The sequence below is a fragment of the Budorcas taxicolor genome, chromosome 16 (assembly GCF_023091745.1).
Source record: "Budorcas taxicolor isolate Tak-1 chromosome 16, Takin1.1, whole genome shotgun sequence".
Classification (NCBI taxonomy): Eukaryota; Metazoa; Chordata; class Mammalia; order Artiodactyla; family Bovidae; genus Budorcas; species Budorcas taxicolor.
The window spans coordinates 30982901-31000034 of NC_068925.1; the positions used below are offsets into that span (position 1 = coordinate 30982901).

Genomic DNA, 17134 nt, shown 5'->3' on the forward strand with positions numbered 1-17134 from the left:
AGAACAATGTTAAAAAGCAAAACATACATGAAGGAACCTACTAAGGAGTCAGGACTGAAATTAAATATTTTGGGACACCTTAATAAGCTTTTATAGGAGGCCAAAACCAAGAGTAGAACTCAGCTTGCCAATACTTTCAGGCTACTCTTCTCTTAATATGCCAGAATGCAAGAAAAGAACACATTAGGAGTACTAGACAATTGGACTAGATGTTTGATCTTTATTCCTTTATGTCTGACCTTTATATTCTAGAGCATTAATTCCTTGATTAACTCTCTTCCTCAGTATACTAGAGTAAGACAACCTCCAAAGAACGAGATGCTACATGCTCATTTGCCAGATAAGGGGGCAATTTCCACATCTGTGAACTTCGCCTAAATGAAGAGAGAGTAGACTTGTAATTTAATAAAACTCAAAATTTACCTGGCATATACTTAATATATGACAATATGTTTATCAAATATAAATAGCAACTAATTCATTTATATAACTGTACTTAGTACTCCTTTAATAAAGTCAAGTATTTTGGGGGTTCACTTGAAAAGGAGAAAATGGGTTGAACAGAATGGGAAGTTTCTGTAAGCTTAGTCTGAAATGATTCCTTCATCTGCTACCATGGGAACAAAGGGAACAGAAGGGGGTAAAATTCGAGCTGGCAAGCTCCACTGCTCCTGACCTGTAACCTAGAGATGAGGCTGGACCTGATATGTGGTATCTCAGGCAGTCTATGATTGGGCAAGTGGGGCTGAGAGGAAAGATGAGGGTAAAAGAGGAAATCATTTCCACAGCAGAAGGGATCCTGGTGTCTGTTTGTCTGCTGTCGTACTGGCTCATATGGGAATACCTTACCGAAGAGACTAATTAAAATGGCTTCAGTTTCTTTCAAAATTAACTCACCTCCCTTTTATCTGCCCTAAAGAATGCCATACATAATCCATTTATCAACACTTCCCTATTACTCCTAAGACTGAGAATCCTAGTCACTGTCACTAATGGGGGGGGAATAGATGGGGAAACAATGTCAGACTTTGTTTTTTGGGGCTCCAAAATCACTGCAGATGGTGATTGCAGCCATGAAATTAAAAGACACTTACTCCTTGGAAGGAAAGTTATGACCAACTTAGACAGCATATTCAAAAGCAGAGACATTACTTTGCCAACAAAGGTCCGTCTAGTCAAGGCTATGGTTTTTCCAGTGGTCACGTATGGATGTGAGAGTTGGACTGTGAAGAAAGCTGAGCGCTGAAGAATTGATGCTTTTGAACTGTGGTGTTGGAGAAGACTCTTGAGAGTCCCTTGGACTGCAAGGAGATCCAACCAGTCCATCCTAAAGGAGATCAGTCCTGGGTGTTCATTAGAAGGACTGATGCTAAAGCTAAAACTCTAATACTTTTTGGCTGCCTCATGCGAAGAGTTGACTCATCGGAAAAGACTCTGATCCTGGGAGGGATTGCAGGCAGGAGGAGAAGAGGACGACAGAGGATAAGATGGCTGAACGGCATCACCAACTAGATGCACATGGGTTTGGGTGAACTCCGGGAGTTGGTGATGGACAGGGAGGCCTGGCGTGCTGCGATTCATGGGGTCACAAAGAGTTGGACACAACTGAGTGACTGAACTGAACATATCTATTGGGCTTCCCAGATGGCTCAGTGGAACCTTCTTACACTGTTGGTGGGAATGCAAAGTAGTACAGCCACTATGGAGAACAGTGTGGAGATTCCTTAAAAAACCGGAAATAGAACTGCCATATGCCCCAGCAATCCCACTGCTGGGCATACACACTGAGGAAACCAGAACTGAAAGAGACATGTGTACTCCAGTGTTCATCGCAGCACTATAACCCCTTTATCAACACTTCCCTATTACTCCTAAGGCTGAGAATCCTAGTCACTGTCACTAATAGAGGGGAAATAGATGGGGAAACAGTGTGGTATATAACGACTAAAATCACTGGGCTAAAGTTATAGTGTTGATATAGTGCTTATAATAGCTAGGACATGGAAGCAACCTAGATTTCCATTGGCAGATGAATGGATAAGAAAGCTATGGTACATATACACAATGGAATATTACTCAGCTATTAAAAAGAATGCATTTGAATCAGTTCTAATGGGGTGGATGAAACTAGAACCTGTTATACAGAGTGAAGTAAGTCAGAAAGAAAAACACCAATACAGTATATTAATGCATATATATGGAATTTAGAAAGATGGTAACGATAACTCTGTATGCGAGATAGCAAAAGAGACACAGATGTAAAGAAGAGACTTCTGGACTCTGTGGGAGAGGGCGAGGGTGGGATGGTTTGAGAGAATAGCACTGAAACATGTATACTACCACATGTGAAACTGATCGCCAATCCAGGTTCGATGCAAGAGACAGGGTTCTCACGGCCAGTGCACTGGGATGACCCTGAGGGATGGGATGGGGAGGGAGGTGGGAGGGGGGTTCAGGATGGGGAACACATGTACACCCATGGCTGATTCATGTCAATGTGTAGCAAAAACCACTACAATACTGTAATCAGTCTTCAATTAAAAGAAAAAAAAAAAAAAAGAATCAGCCTATAATGCAGGAGACGCAGGTTTGATCCTTGAATCAGGAAGATCCCCTGGAAAAGGAAAATGACAACCCACACCAGTATTCTTGCCTGGGAAATCCCGTAGGTAGAGGAGCCTGGCAGGCTACAGTCCATGGAGTCGCAAAGAGTCAGACACGACCTAGCAACTAAACAACAGCAACAACATACCTATCTACTAGCGAGAGTGCTGTGGTATATAATGACTAAAATCACTGGGCTAAAGATTCTCTAGGGTTCTTTTCTCCTTCAAAAGTCTGTTATTCTACATGTAGAAAAGTCCAAATGCCTAAGCTCCTTTGAATTACAGAAGTAGAGTGTGGAGAATGTATTCTGCTTTGTCTGAATCAGAGGGAAGGAAGACTGGTGTTACAAATGCTCTTTTTCTTCTGTTTAGAGCTGTCTAAACAGTGTAACGTAAAAGGTAAGCAACTTGTTCCAAATGTCGTCTAAGACTGCCAGAAATTCTAGTATTCATCTAAATTTTGGATAACAGACAAAACATACTGAGAAAAAACTAGAGATAGGAAAGTGATTAGGTATACTATTTTGTGTAAAATGATTATAGTGTTAACAGGCTTGTGTGTTTGTCAGGGTGTGAAGGATGAAGTCAGAAGGTAATTTTGGAGGAGGGGAGGCACCGCTAGTAAAGCACTGAAAAGTTGGAGGGCAGCATGAGGGTGCTAGGTTACTAGGAGAAGGTCCATGATGTGTGGACACAGAAGAAAACTGCACTTGGATAATTTTGCTTAAAACTAACCTTATTCCCTCCTATACCTACAAATTCCAGCTGTAATTCAATTTTAGGTCTTCAGCACAACATTTTTCTTTTCTATAGCAATGAGACAGAAAACAGAAAAGAAAGAGCAGAGGATGTTACCTACGGGCTAGTTAATAGGGTCTACTTAGTAACAGAGGCCAGTCACATATTATAAACAAGATGCACAACAGCCTAACTAGTTTGGGCACACAGAACAATCAAGATTTATTTTCATCCTTAAGAATCCAAGAGTTTAAGAGTAATAAGGAAGCCAAGGAACCCGAGTTTTATATATTAATACTAAATACCTTCAATGCTGAACCTAAGCATGCCAAAGACTGAATACCATTATTCTATTATGACGTTGAAGATGAAATGGATGATAACGATGGGAAGGGCAGTCATAGTTACAAACTATTAGGAGAAATAAGAGGTTTATGCCATAAAATATGAATTAAGAATACAAAATATTTTTTTAAATGGCAGCTTACGGATAGTCTTCACCCTGACACGAAAAATCATTTCCAATAGTAATGCGATTCAATAGGAGGAAAGTATAGTGATTCATATTGGTGGTGACTGGAAGGCTGAGTGGTAAAGAGCTTAGAAAGTACTCAAGTGAAACTGAAATTGTGAACAAGAAAGGAAGCTAAAGAGAACACGGCAATGGAGGGGAACTGGCCTATTAAGAGTAATGAAACAATAACCAATATCATTGAGGGCATTAAATACATTGCCACTTTAAGTTTTCACACAAGCTAATGAGATTAGTACTATTATTATCCCTGTTTGTCCAATAAGCAAACCAATGCATAGAAAGGTTAGATGTCTTGCTCCAAATTATATACCAAGAAAGTGGCAGCGACAGGATTTGAATCAACTTAAGTGCTTCAGCAATAGATGGAAAGGAAAGTGCTCAGGAAGCAAATGAGAGAAAATCCATGCCCTTAAAGAGATGGAGCCTGAATCAAAAAGACTCGGCAGTCTTTGTGAACTTAGCTCCTGCTTACTTAATAGGAGTTCCTTTGTAATGCTTTACAATTTAGATCTGAATTGAACTGAATTGAATTGATGAATTCATGCTGAGTAATAGTGGGGGAAGGATAAGAAAGGATATTCCTGGAGCATGAGTGAAAGTGGGAAACTTAGACACTATAGCGGGGTGGGGGTGGCAGACAGGATATGAGAGCAGAGATGAGACCGCAGTGGGCTGAAGTGTGCTTTTGTTGAGAGGAGCTAATCTATTTATCCAAATACATACTACTCCTGTGCTTTACATTCCGAGATTTTGGTGAGAGAAAAAGGGATGTAGAGTTTGTTAGAAAGAAAAACGAAAATGGTGTTCTAGGAGAAAGAACAATTAAAATATTTGTTCAGATTTCCTTTCCATTCTTTTTAAGGTGAATGTTACCTATATGGAAATACCATACTGAATATTTTAGTAAAATATACATCAGATTATAACATGAAAATTTATTATATATCAAGAAAGTTCTCTTTTTAATCACACTTTAAAAAACCATAACTAGCATAATTATGTATCTCAAGAATAGTAAAACAGTTTCCATTTAGAATGAAAAGGTGCACATTTTGGTATAAATATTTCAAGAAATAAAAAAAGAAACACTCAAAAATATAGGTCAGGATTTTTCTTTAGTAAAAAATTATTCTTAATACTCTTTTCAATGTAAGAATTATATATTTAACAAAACACAAAAAATAAAAAGTTTCCCCTGATTTAAAAAAGTTATATGCACTGCATTTGCATCTGAACCCATTTTATTTCCTAATTTCTGGAAAGACAGAATGCTCAATAGGAAAATACAACGCTTTACAACAAGAATTGCTGTGCCATTTAAAGCAGAATAGAGAATGTATATGTCAGGTATTTCTGTAAGAGAACAACAGACATTAGGAACTTCTAAATTATTAAATCTATAGAATTAATTTAGGAGAGAAAATGATAATGCAGTCAATTTACAGTGCACATGGTAACTAAAATCAATTTTCACATTAGAAGAGAAATTCTGTCAGCATTAAAAATTGATTTGCACTCAACTATTGTGTTATGTATGATAAACTCTATTGAAAGAGTTAATAAAACGTCACTTTTTATTATACCACCAGAGGCTTACTTTTAACTAATATATAAACCAAGTAGCAAACTGCTGGAAAGAAAAGGGAAATGTGAAATAGAAACTGCCTTGAAACACAAAAATGAGCAATTATTTATATTTATATAGCTATATAGTGACAATAATCAAATAAGCATTTCAGTCTTTAGAACTGTTGCAAAGAATGGAACTACAGAGATTCTCTGATGGCCAATGCATTTTTTTAAAGTACATTTTTATTTTATTATACTTAATAATGATAACTCTTCTTTGTATTTAAGGTAAGAAAGAAGCACATTTGGCTCACAAATTATCAAGTGTGATATTTCTAAAACTGACTGCATTACTAGGTAAATTCTTCATATCAATTCACTGATCTCTTTTACTGAAGGATGCATTTGTTTGAAAATCAAAGACTTACGTCATCCAAAAAATCAATCAGTGAAGATGAGGAAGAAGAAAAGGAATCCTATTTAACGAATACAGCAATAAAAAAATAGAAAATATGGATGAAGCAATATAATAAGAACAAATAATAAATCAAAAATTTTGTAGAACAATTGAAAGGCAAATGACATTAATTCAAATAAATAAATGAGAAAAGCAGTCATTGTCATTGTTTCTCAAGAAACTTAGAAATTCATTAACTATGTTTTAAAGAGTGATTCTTTTTCCCTTTCCCAAAAGAATGAAATACAATTCATATACTGTGCTCAAGGTGTAATAAGTTGAAGCTCATGGCAAATCATTATTAATTAAATTAAATGGAAGCACTTTAAAAGGTAGCAACTAAAGGTAAACAACAGAATCTCTGCCTTCTAACTGTTCCCGCTAAAATGTAAGGTTCCTGAGGGGCAGGACTTTGTTGATTTTGTCACTATTGTATCTCCAGCACTACAACAGTGCCTTGCTCAGATATGTACAATTATCTGTTGATTAAGATATAATTACTAGCAATTTTTTTCTGAGATATAAAGTTCAACCATAAGCTTTTTTCTAGCAAAGAATTTAAGTGCCAAAGAATGGCAGAGTCACACAGTCACTATTTCATTATTCTGGCGTGTGCCAAATAAACTCTGTACGCAACACTTCTAACATAAAGCATTCCTTTGGTACACTTCTAAAAACCCGTATTGGTTTGGAATTGGAACCAGCATTGCCCTATGTGAGCTCTGGCATTTTCACTTGCTTTTTCATTGTGGCTCTTTGCTTTGGAGGAAAAAAAAAAAAAAAATTATTTAAAGTTAGGACCTTACTGTTCCTCAGGGAAAGAGATGAAATTTCTTTTAAATCTTACAATGACTCTCTTATTTAGATCTTAGATTTCTCTTAAATACAAGAAAAGTTTACGATTAAAGTTTCCATAATATTGCAGGACATATATTTCTTTCATAATACATTTTTGTTTACATAAGATTCTAGGTCCTCTTATAGGGGATGCAATAAAAGTTTTATTGCAAATAAACTTTAAATCACAAAGTAAATTTTAAATCAACCACAGGGGATATCTGAAAGGTTTAATACTTACTTCAAATTGATCCAGAGCATCGGTAGGCGTATTCAAAAATGCCAAGAAAGAATGCTGTGAGTCTTGGTGCTCTATACCTAGAAGACAGCAGCAACTTTTCTTAAAACTAGAACAATTAACACTAATTTTCATGGATGACCTTTCCTGTCTGAATCTATTAAAAAGCTGCTTGCAAACTACCATATTTTAAAACCAATTAACATTATTAACTCCACATATTAAAAAAACTAAATTACATTAGTGTTTCTTGTACTATCACTCAATAGTTAAACTACATCAATCTCTAGGAAATATTTGTTTCTTGACTTACTTGAGTTCTTGAATTTCTTTTCCTGTACAGTACACCATAAAAAGCACATTAAATCTTTTGGTAGACTTGGGAAATTTTTAAAAAATAGGACTCTGGTTAGGTCTGATTTTTCTAAGGTAATTTAGCACCAAACAAGGTTTCCTATCTGAAATACTCTCATCAAACATAAAGTATACATCAATACAAATAACCTTTTATTTAAAAAATGCAGTGATAAATCAAACTTATTAAATTATGAATAAACTTTTGCTCAGGCTTCAATCTGATTTCATTTACTGTTTTATTGACAAATTGTATGACAAAAGTTTGTCTGAGAAAAACTAGGGCTGGAGAATGACAACTCCAAACCTGAGCTTTTCTCAGACAAATTAAAAAAAAATTGATGCATATCTTTTGGCTATGGTATTAACCCTAACTGCATAATTTCCAAAATAATTCTTAATCATATACATATAATGATAAATACTAGGGAGGAAAAAGGAGAAATACCAATACACACTTCTGATCTCCATATCATTAGGACTAAACTGACCCACTAAATTAGTATCAATTTATGTGCTTTTTTGAATTATTCTCTAATAATAACCCATGGTTGCTGAACACGGCAGTGCAGAAATTTGTTCCATCAGTAAATATTTGCTGAGAGGGTTTTTTGCCAAGCCCTGTCTAGATACTGGAGACACAATAGTAAAGAAAAAGACAAACAAAATCCTTGCCCTCATTATATAAATATTACATCATATTATTTGAATAGGATATTATTTTATAACAGTGAAATTTTATTATTCTACAATGTTCAAAATTCAAATAAAAGCCATAGGCTAACATGCAATGTAATAAATTTAATTTCTTCTTTTGCAAATTTAGATCTATTATAAAATGATGCAATCAGTGCCCACTGGTTAAGTCATACTCCCCACTGCTCTCTTTTCTATATAAATTGCTTTTTGGGCCACAGGTCCTCCATGTCATGTATACTTTTTCTTCTACTTGCTAAACAATTCAGCTCCCTCCATTCTTCACACATGAAAATTAAGCTTCTCATTTTAGCATGATGCCTTGTGCTCCTAATCTGAGTTCCTAATTCACTTTTTCTGGATTCCTTCCTTTCTCATTCATAACAAAAATTTATTGAACATCTACTACTTTTAATGGCTTTTTTCATGTTAACTCCTTTGTGTGATTATTCTCTTTCCTCCAGTTTTAAAAGCAGGTGGAGAGACCCAACCTTTGTCACTCTGTGTCGTAGGACTGGGAAATAGAGGGCAGCACATTAAGTACAACTTAGAGCCAATTAATTAGGTCAGTATTCAGCCAGGAATACTGTCAGGAAAATGAATTTCTAATAACTGTATATAAGAGATCCTTTCATTAAGAAAATAACATTCTGAATTTTTAAAAATTAAATCTTCATATACTTAAAGCCCACATGAAGGAAAGAAAATTGAAGTTCATGTAATAAAGCTACCAAGCACTCTGAGTTACTTTCTACATTAATTATAACATGCTCAAGTAATATTTTCAAGAAAATGGGAATAAACTCTGAGAAATCCCACAGGGCAAGCAATTTGAGTGTCAAACGTGGAAGAAGACATCAAAATGTCAAAATAATTAGTTGTCATTGAATTGCCTTTCTAATATTGGATTAATCTAGTTATTTCTACATTACTTCTTCAACTACCCTGAGAGCGAATCCTCTACAACATTTGAGAATAGTATAAAGTATATGAAAAGAACAATGTTTCCAATCACAAAAATATTATTCGAGATATAGTCCATGGCCCTGAAAAACAGTTGAATATATGGCAAAATGAGTTTTCTCTTATGAAATCTTTAACAATATGTATCAGGTAAAACAAAATAACTCAGAGACTTTATCTACCAAATACGTGCATGTGTGTACCATATATTCAAGCATGTGAACAATTCTTCTGCCTACACATTAAGCTGATTCTTTTATAATAAAATGTATTCATAACATTACATCCTGATGGATGCAAAACACATTCCCATACCCTTTTCAGATCTAAGCTCTTCAGTGTCCTTTATCAGTTGTTCGATTTCTGACAGTAGTTCCAAGTTCTTCTTCTCTGAATCTTTTAGTTTACTTAAATAAGGGAACAAAAGGAAAAATGTCGTTATTTATATTGTTTGTCAATAAGCCATCATGTATGCAGTTACTTGGTTTAAATGTCAGTCATGATGATGTAGGGAACTGAAATCCACTGCAGGAAGGACAAATCCAGCCTGTCATCTACTCTTGTGCAAAGAAAGATTTACTGGAACACACTTGGGCTCATTCATTTATATGCTGTCTGTGGCTGCTTTCATACTCAACAGCACAGCTGAGTAGATGGAAACTATGTGGCCTATAAACCCGAAAGTATTTATTATCTTGCCTTTTATTGAAAAAGTTGCTAGCCATGAGCTAAATTATTAAATTAAAAAATGTATAAAATCAAACATTAACTTTAGAATTCTGTTAAATTTCTTTCATAGAGACCCGTAAGACTAAGTTTATAATTTTCAGTTTGACTTGTATTCCTGATTTATAAACACTTGTGTAAGTTTATGTCCTAAGCTTAAGAAGAAAGATCTTACTAACTCCAAATTACAATACAGAGAATGACATTTAGTAGTTCTTCATGTTGGGCTCAATTCATATTCTCCAGAAAAAGTTGTTTTCCATTTTCAGTGTCACACTAGCACATTTGAGTAAAGCATATTTAATTTGTAATTGACTTATAATAAGAATTTATAATTCAATTGAGGAATTTATAATTCAATCAGAGATACATGGCATCTCTGATATAATTAAAAACATTAATGTCTACAGTTTAAGGACTAAGGCTTCATACCACTAAAAATAATTTATGGGCCTCTATTTCCTTTTGTGACTCAATGACCTTGCAACCTTAAGTATTCTGAGCACTGAATGGATTTTTCTATTTGTATTTTGATTTGTGACATGAACTTTCCACTGTTCCTCCGTATCACCTACACCGACTTATTCTTAAACCAATCCAACTATGATTTTCCTTTTATCATTTATTCAGAGTATTATTTGGTCTACTGCTGTGATAATAGTGGAGGGAATGTATTCATTAGCTAACTATCTTGAAGAGTGTGGAGGATATACTTTTTTTAAAAGTAGTAAGAAAAAATTATAATTTAAATATTTTATACCACTGTGAAATTCATCATCACTAGAACATTCATTTATAAAAAATCTATGGTAGAGGCCAGAAATTACGGATGACTATATTTTATTCTGACTCTATGCTATATTTTTATACTAATGTAATATTCTTGACCGAGATAATTTTGAATTTAATACTATAAAATTTGAAAATGAACTAAATTTTACAAAAAAGGGAAAAGTAAATAATAGAATATTAATACTATTAATTCCACTTTAAGAACAAGTCAGATAGAAATAGAGCTGTATTAAAGTCCCATTACTGCATAAAGGCCTAAAAGAATCAATTCATTTTCAAACATTCACAGTTTTTTTGGGGTCATCATTAAAAAAAAAAGTGATAGGTAGGAAACTAAATATGTAATTTCTCTCCAGATACTTTTGGATCAAACAGAAATCACTCTAGTGGGACTATAGAGTCTTACCATTCTGTTATGATGTTAGACGCTTTAACTTTATTCAGCTCTTCTTGGATGGCCTGTTTGGCTCTTATTTCTGCATCCAGAGCTGACTGTAACTCCAGTCTGGCTGACATATCCAGTTTTGCAAAACGTCGCATTTTCCAGGGCATATCCTATGAGACAACATGACTGTGCTTTTAGTTCAATTCTATTTTTACATTTAAGTTCAGTAATATAAGTCAATTCTGAAAGTACTTAAAATAACTATCTTGCCCTAATTATAGAATAAAAGATATATATTTATTACTTGTGAAAATACATTTTCATTAAATTCAGAAATAACTGTAGACTCATTATAAATACATTTATTTTTTATGGTTATTACCATTAATGGTTAGCCATACAAATGACAGCTAAGCAACTATGTATTATAATTTCTTGAACTGGAGGAACTTGGAATGATTTCTTATGAAAAACTTTCCAGTAGGCAAAAACTAGAAAAACTGATATAATTACTCAGATTCATTACAGTGTTTTCTGAGCTTTACCCCCAACTAATATAGTAAGCCTGTTGGCTAAATGGTAGCGCTTACTGTTGCCCGGGTACCCAAGCTGGAGTTTCTTAAAGCTTCCAATTCTTCAGTCATTTTAGAAGCTAAGGCTTGAAGATACCCTCGTGCATCCTTTTCATCACTGACCCTAGAATATATACAAATAAAGACAGAGATCAAATAGCAAAGTAAAACAGAAAACTTCAGTGACAAGTATATTATTTTAAAGCATCATTAAGAAATAAGTGAAAAGTGACAGAAATTTAAAGATGTTCTTAATATCATTTTTTAAACGTCTACCACAGTACTACTATCTGTCAACAAGCAGGAAATGCTTTACTGAACTGTTTGGGAGTCAGCACATATGTCAGTAGTGATTAAGAACTTGATTCTTGAGTTAAGTAGACCTAGGTTCAATTTGTAGCTCACTGCTTATCAGTTGTATGACTTTCCATAAGTCATTTACCACCTCTAACTCTCTGCTATCTCAGTTAGAAGATGGGATAATAATTATACCACCTACCTCAAGGACTATTATGATAACTAAATGAGAATACATGTGAATTTTCAGCCTAATGCCTAGAACATGAGTGTGTTCTCAGTCGCTCAGTCATGTCTGACTCTTTGCAACCCCATGGATTGTAACCTGCCAGACTTCTCTGTCCGTGGAACTTTCTAGGCAAGAATACTGGAACAGGTTGCCATTTCCAACTCCAGGGGATCTTCCTGATTCAGGGATCGAACCTGTGTCTCCTGCATCTCCTGCATTGGTGGGTGGATTCTTTACCACTGTGCCACCTGGGAAGCCCGCCTAGAACATACTGTTTTATCACTACAAACTATTACTGCACATGAATGAAAATTAATGAATGAGGAGTGTTTCAAATAATATGAGTGAATTTAAACAAAAATAAATGTTTCATTACTGAAATCCTTTCCTGATTATTAAAACATTTTCCTGGTTATTTTATACTAGTCTTCTCTCTCTTCTATTAATACTATACACAATCACCGTTATCTTTCTTTTCCACTCAAAACAAACTCTACCTCACTGGCCTTATTTACTAGAAATTAAATTCCTAAATTCATATTTCTAATCTTAACCTATAAGTCATCTTTTTTCTAAAGCATACTGGAAATCTCCACTCAAGATATCTGAGAATGACCTCAGGCTCACCAACAAACAAAAGAACAACTAAAACTGATATCATTCTCCCCCAAAGTTGTTTCTTCTCCTGACCTTTCCCACTTCAATGATATCACCATTTTTCTTAATCTCTCCAACTCAGAATTTCAGAAATACTAATTCCTCCTCATTTCTTGCCCTTCATTTATATTTAAGTCCTATAGATCCTTCTTCCACAATGTCTTCTCCATTTGTTCAATTTTCCCCAAACTTTCAAGAGATACATATGAAAAATGAATTTTACGGGCCAGTCTGTCACTTCAATGCCTTTTTGTAGGATCATTTCAAAGAGAAAGAATGAAGTCTTCTGATGAATCTAGGGTGAGAAGAAAGGTCCCTGTTCCAATACAAGGTGAGCAACAAGGTCTCCTTGCCCTAAAAGGTTTAAATTTTTTTTTCATATGAAAGAGATATTTCATAGGAAAAGGCAGAGGGAGCAGAGTAAGAGGACCATCAGAAATGCATTCAAATGAAGTCTTATATACAGTGTGTTTGTTTTATTTTTAAAATGTTAATTTGACCAATGGAAACATTTACAATTCTGCATATGACAAATTTCCAAAATCTTGTGTGAGCATTTTTTAATACACCAGATTAAAAAACCAGAAACAGCTTGAGACTTTTAACCTTTATAAGCTTGCAAAGTATATCATAGTTAACTTCCAAATAGTTGAGAACCCTGAGAACAGAGTATATCTTTTACTTTTAGCCTATTAGATATTTAATAATTTGTTATCTAATGTATTAGTCCAACTAAATAACAGCTTTAATGCAGACTGACTTCCTGTATTCTTGATTTTTTTCTGCATATTTCATTTGAATGTGAAATATGCAGAAATATTTCATCTTCATCCTTTCTACTAACCCTTTCCAGACAGTCCATAATTATAGCATCTTTCCTTTACTAGAACCACTTCCCATTCCATCTCAATTCATCATGCAATCACTTGAAAAGATCAGTGGTCTAGGATTGCAGGCTTTGGCTAAATCAGTTTTGTCTTCTATAAAGTCATTGTCACTAACATCTTAGTTACAAATTTGATTACATAATGGTGGAGTTACAAATGAAGAGTTATAATGTTTGATGTATAAGCAAGGCTAAAGATTATAGCGATTTTGCTTCAGAACTGCAGTTTATGACAAGGATATCAATTAAATACTAAAGAACCATTAACTGTACTATTTGGAACACAACCAAACTTCCTCAATTCGAGCATTTTCCTTCAGATATGCAGTGAATAGTCACATTCATAAGCTAAAGCTGAGTTAACATAAGGGTTCTACAGATAAATCAGTATCAAAATACATGAGTCAACTGGGTAAGATTATTTAAAAAGGCAGTGTTTATTCAATTATGATTTCATTTAAGAAGGACAGTATTAATCTAGTATAAGTAGGGAAAAAATGCTTAGAGTACCAAAATAAGAGCATGATAAACTAAAATTCTCACCAAATTCTTGGTCTATATATATATGAAGAAACCAGTTGTTTATGTAAATAAAACATCAATAATATGCTGAAAAAGTCATAAAGTTAAAAAGCATAAAAAGTTAAGCTACCTATTTTCATTAGAAAATATAATCCCTATTGGATTCAACTTTAAATATTATAAAAATATACAGATTTTTACAAATACCAGAACAATCATTTAATGAGTTAATTAATATGAAAGTCACTAAGTTAATTATCCCAAATTAAATCCTGTGGGCTAAAAGAACAGTTGATAAAACTAACTGTAAGCATTTAATGTCTTTAAAATGCCAGATGTGAATTAGTCTGTTTTAATTATGAAAAAGGTGAAAGCATAACATCTTTAGCTTCTAAAATTTTCTCCAGGCTTTCTGTTTCCTAAAATAATCACAAATACAGGAATTTTGGTCTTAGGAATATTGATGGCTAGCAAATGAGTTTCTTCACTTCTGTAAGGACTAACTAACTCTCTTCAGAGAAAATAATATTTTCTTTCTTAGAAAGAAATATCAGCTTCTAATGAAACTGTAAAAGCTGATACAGAATATCTGACAGAGTTAAGGAAAAGCAGAAAAAACAGAAAACACAGAAGAAACACAGACTAATAATAAATATTCCTCCTGGAATTCATACCAATTTGACTATATGGCCAAAAATCAGCCACAAAACACATTTAAAGAGTACTCACCACTGAATTATTTCTGTGATCTGAGCCTCCCAATGGGCAACCGATTCCTTCTTATCTGCCAGATCTTTGACCTCTTCTTCTAACTGCTGGTTACGTGCACTTAAGTTCTCACACAAAGCGGTAAGCTGAAAGGCAGTTTCAAGATGCTTAAACAAGTGTGACTTTTAGGAACAGGAATTCAAGATGCCTCAGATGCCTCTTGTTAAATCTCATAAGTCAAAAATGCTTATCTTCCTGATTTCCTATTGTGATGCACCCTCTGGTCACTGAATTTGGAAACATCAAGTACTCTGAATTCTCCTTCTGCCTTTGCTTTCCCTTCACTTAATTGGTTCCCTTTGTGAACATTTTCCATTTGCCGGGAAGAACTCCCCAATTCTGCTGGTAACAATATCTCTCAGTTTTTTTGTCTTAAAATATCTCTATGTCATCTTAAAAAAAAAAAACTTATAAGGAGTTTCAAGCATATACAAAAATGAACAGAATAGTATAAACAAATTCCCATGAACCCATCATTAGCAACTTCAACAGTTATCACCTCAATGTCAATCTTATTTCATTTGTACGCCTGTCTTCTTACCCCCTCCTCCAGTATTATTCTGCAGCAAATACCAGACATCATATAATTTTATCCATATATATTTCTGGTGTATCTCTAGAAAATAAGGCTCTATATTCATAGCCACAATATCATTATTATATTTAACAAACTTTCTTATATCATCATATAGCTAGTCACTGTTCAAATTTCCAGTTGTCTCAAGATATCAAAAGACTTAACAGTCTGTTAAATTGAATCATACCAATAAGTAAACATAACATAATGGTTGCTCTGTCTTTTAACATCACATAATGGTTGCTCTATCTTTTAAGCCTCTCTTACTCATAGGTTCTGGAGTACTCCTCTTGGGCAGCTGTTAACAGAATACCATAGTCTGAGGGGCTTAAACAAGAACCATTTATTTCTCCCAGTTCTGGGGGCTGGGAGGTCCAAGATCAAGGCACCAGCAGATTCAGTGTCTGGCAAGGGCCCACTTCCTGATTTATAGATGGCCGTTGGATGAGGGAGTTCTGTGGGGTCTCTTGTTTAAGAGCACTCATCCTATTCATAAGGGCTCTACCCTGATTGCCTAATCATCTCCCAAAGGCTTTGTCTCCAAATAGCACTACATTGGTGACGAGGTTTCAACATTTGAGTGCTAGAGGAACACACTTAGGACACAGCGGCTCCCTTCCAACACTTTAAATTTTCATGTAATTTATTTGTTGAAAAAAGTAGGTTGTTTGTCCTGTAGAGTTTTCTATACTCTGAATTTTTGCCTTCATTTTTGAAAGACATTTTCTGCTATATAAAATATTTCAGATTGGCAGTTATTTTTCTTCAGCATTCCTTTATTTCTGGGTTCTGTTTCTTTTCTGCTGGAAGGACAGCTTTAAGTTTAGCTGTTGCTCCTTTGAATATAACATGTCTTTCTTCTCTGGCTGCTTCTTGGATTTTCTTTGGTTGCTTTGTTGTTGTTCAGCTGCTCAGTCATGTCCGACTCTTTGCGACCCCATGGACTGCAGCATCCCAGGCTTCCTGGTCCTTTACTATTTCCTGGAGTTTGCTCAAACTCATGCCCATTGAGTCAATGATGCCATCCAACCATCTCATCCTCTGTTGTCCCCTTCTCCTCCTGCCTTCAATCTTTCCCAGCATCAGGGTCTTTTCCAATGAGTTGGCTCTTCACATCAAGTGGCCAAAGTATTTGAGCTCCAGCTTCAGCATCAGTCCTTCCAATGAATATTGAGGGTTAATTTCCTTTAGGATTGACTGGTTTGATCTCCTTACTGTCCAGGGACTCTCAAGAGTCTTCTCCAGCACCACAGTTCAAAAGCATCAGTTCTTCGTCAATCAGCCTTCTATATGGTTCAACTCTCACATCTGTACATGACTACTGGAAAAACCATAGCTTTTACTATACAGACCTTTGTCGGCAAAGTTATGTCTCTGCTTTTTAATACGTTGTCTAGGTTTTCAGTTCAGTTCAGTCACTCAGTCATGTCCGACTTTGCGACCCCATGAATAGCAGCACGCCAGGCCTCCCTGTCCACCACCAACTCCCGCAGTTCACTCAGACTCACGTCCATCGAGTCAGTGATTCCATCCAGCCATCTCATCCTCTGTCGTCCCCTTCTCCTCCTGCCCCCAATCCCTCCCAGCATCAGAGTCTTTTCCAACGAGTCAACTCTTCGCATGAGGTGGCCAAAGTACTGGAGTTTCAGCTTTAGCATCAGTCCTTCCAAAGAAATCCCAGGACTGATCTCCTTTAGAATGGACTGGTTGGATCTCCTTGCAGTCCAAGG

The 17134-nt window shown here is 35.1% G+C and overlaps 1 protein-coding gene across 1 annotated transcript in view; it reads right to left on the reverse strand.

The window, feature by feature from the left end:
* The window catches only part of CDC42BPA (CDC42 binding protein kinase alpha), a 296230-nt gene that overhangs the window by 52261 nt on the left and 226835 nt on the right, over nucleotides 1-17134 (reverse strand). Inside the window, exons 17-22 of the mRNA XM_052654292.1 lie at nucleotides 14789-14913; nucleotides 11487-11592; nucleotides 10918-11066; nucleotides 9309-9400; nucleotides 6984-7060; nucleotides 5877-5924 (exon numbers count right to left, since the gene is read on the reverse strand). Coding sequence (XP_052510252.1) covers nucleotides 5877-5924; nucleotides 6984-7060; nucleotides 9309-9400; nucleotides 10918-11066; nucleotides 11487-11592; nucleotides 14789-14913 — 597 coding nt within the window. The remainder of the gene's footprint in view (nucleotides 1-5876; nucleotides 5925-6983; nucleotides 7061-9308; nucleotides 9401-10917; nucleotides 11067-11486; nucleotides 11593-14788; nucleotides 14914-17134) is intronic.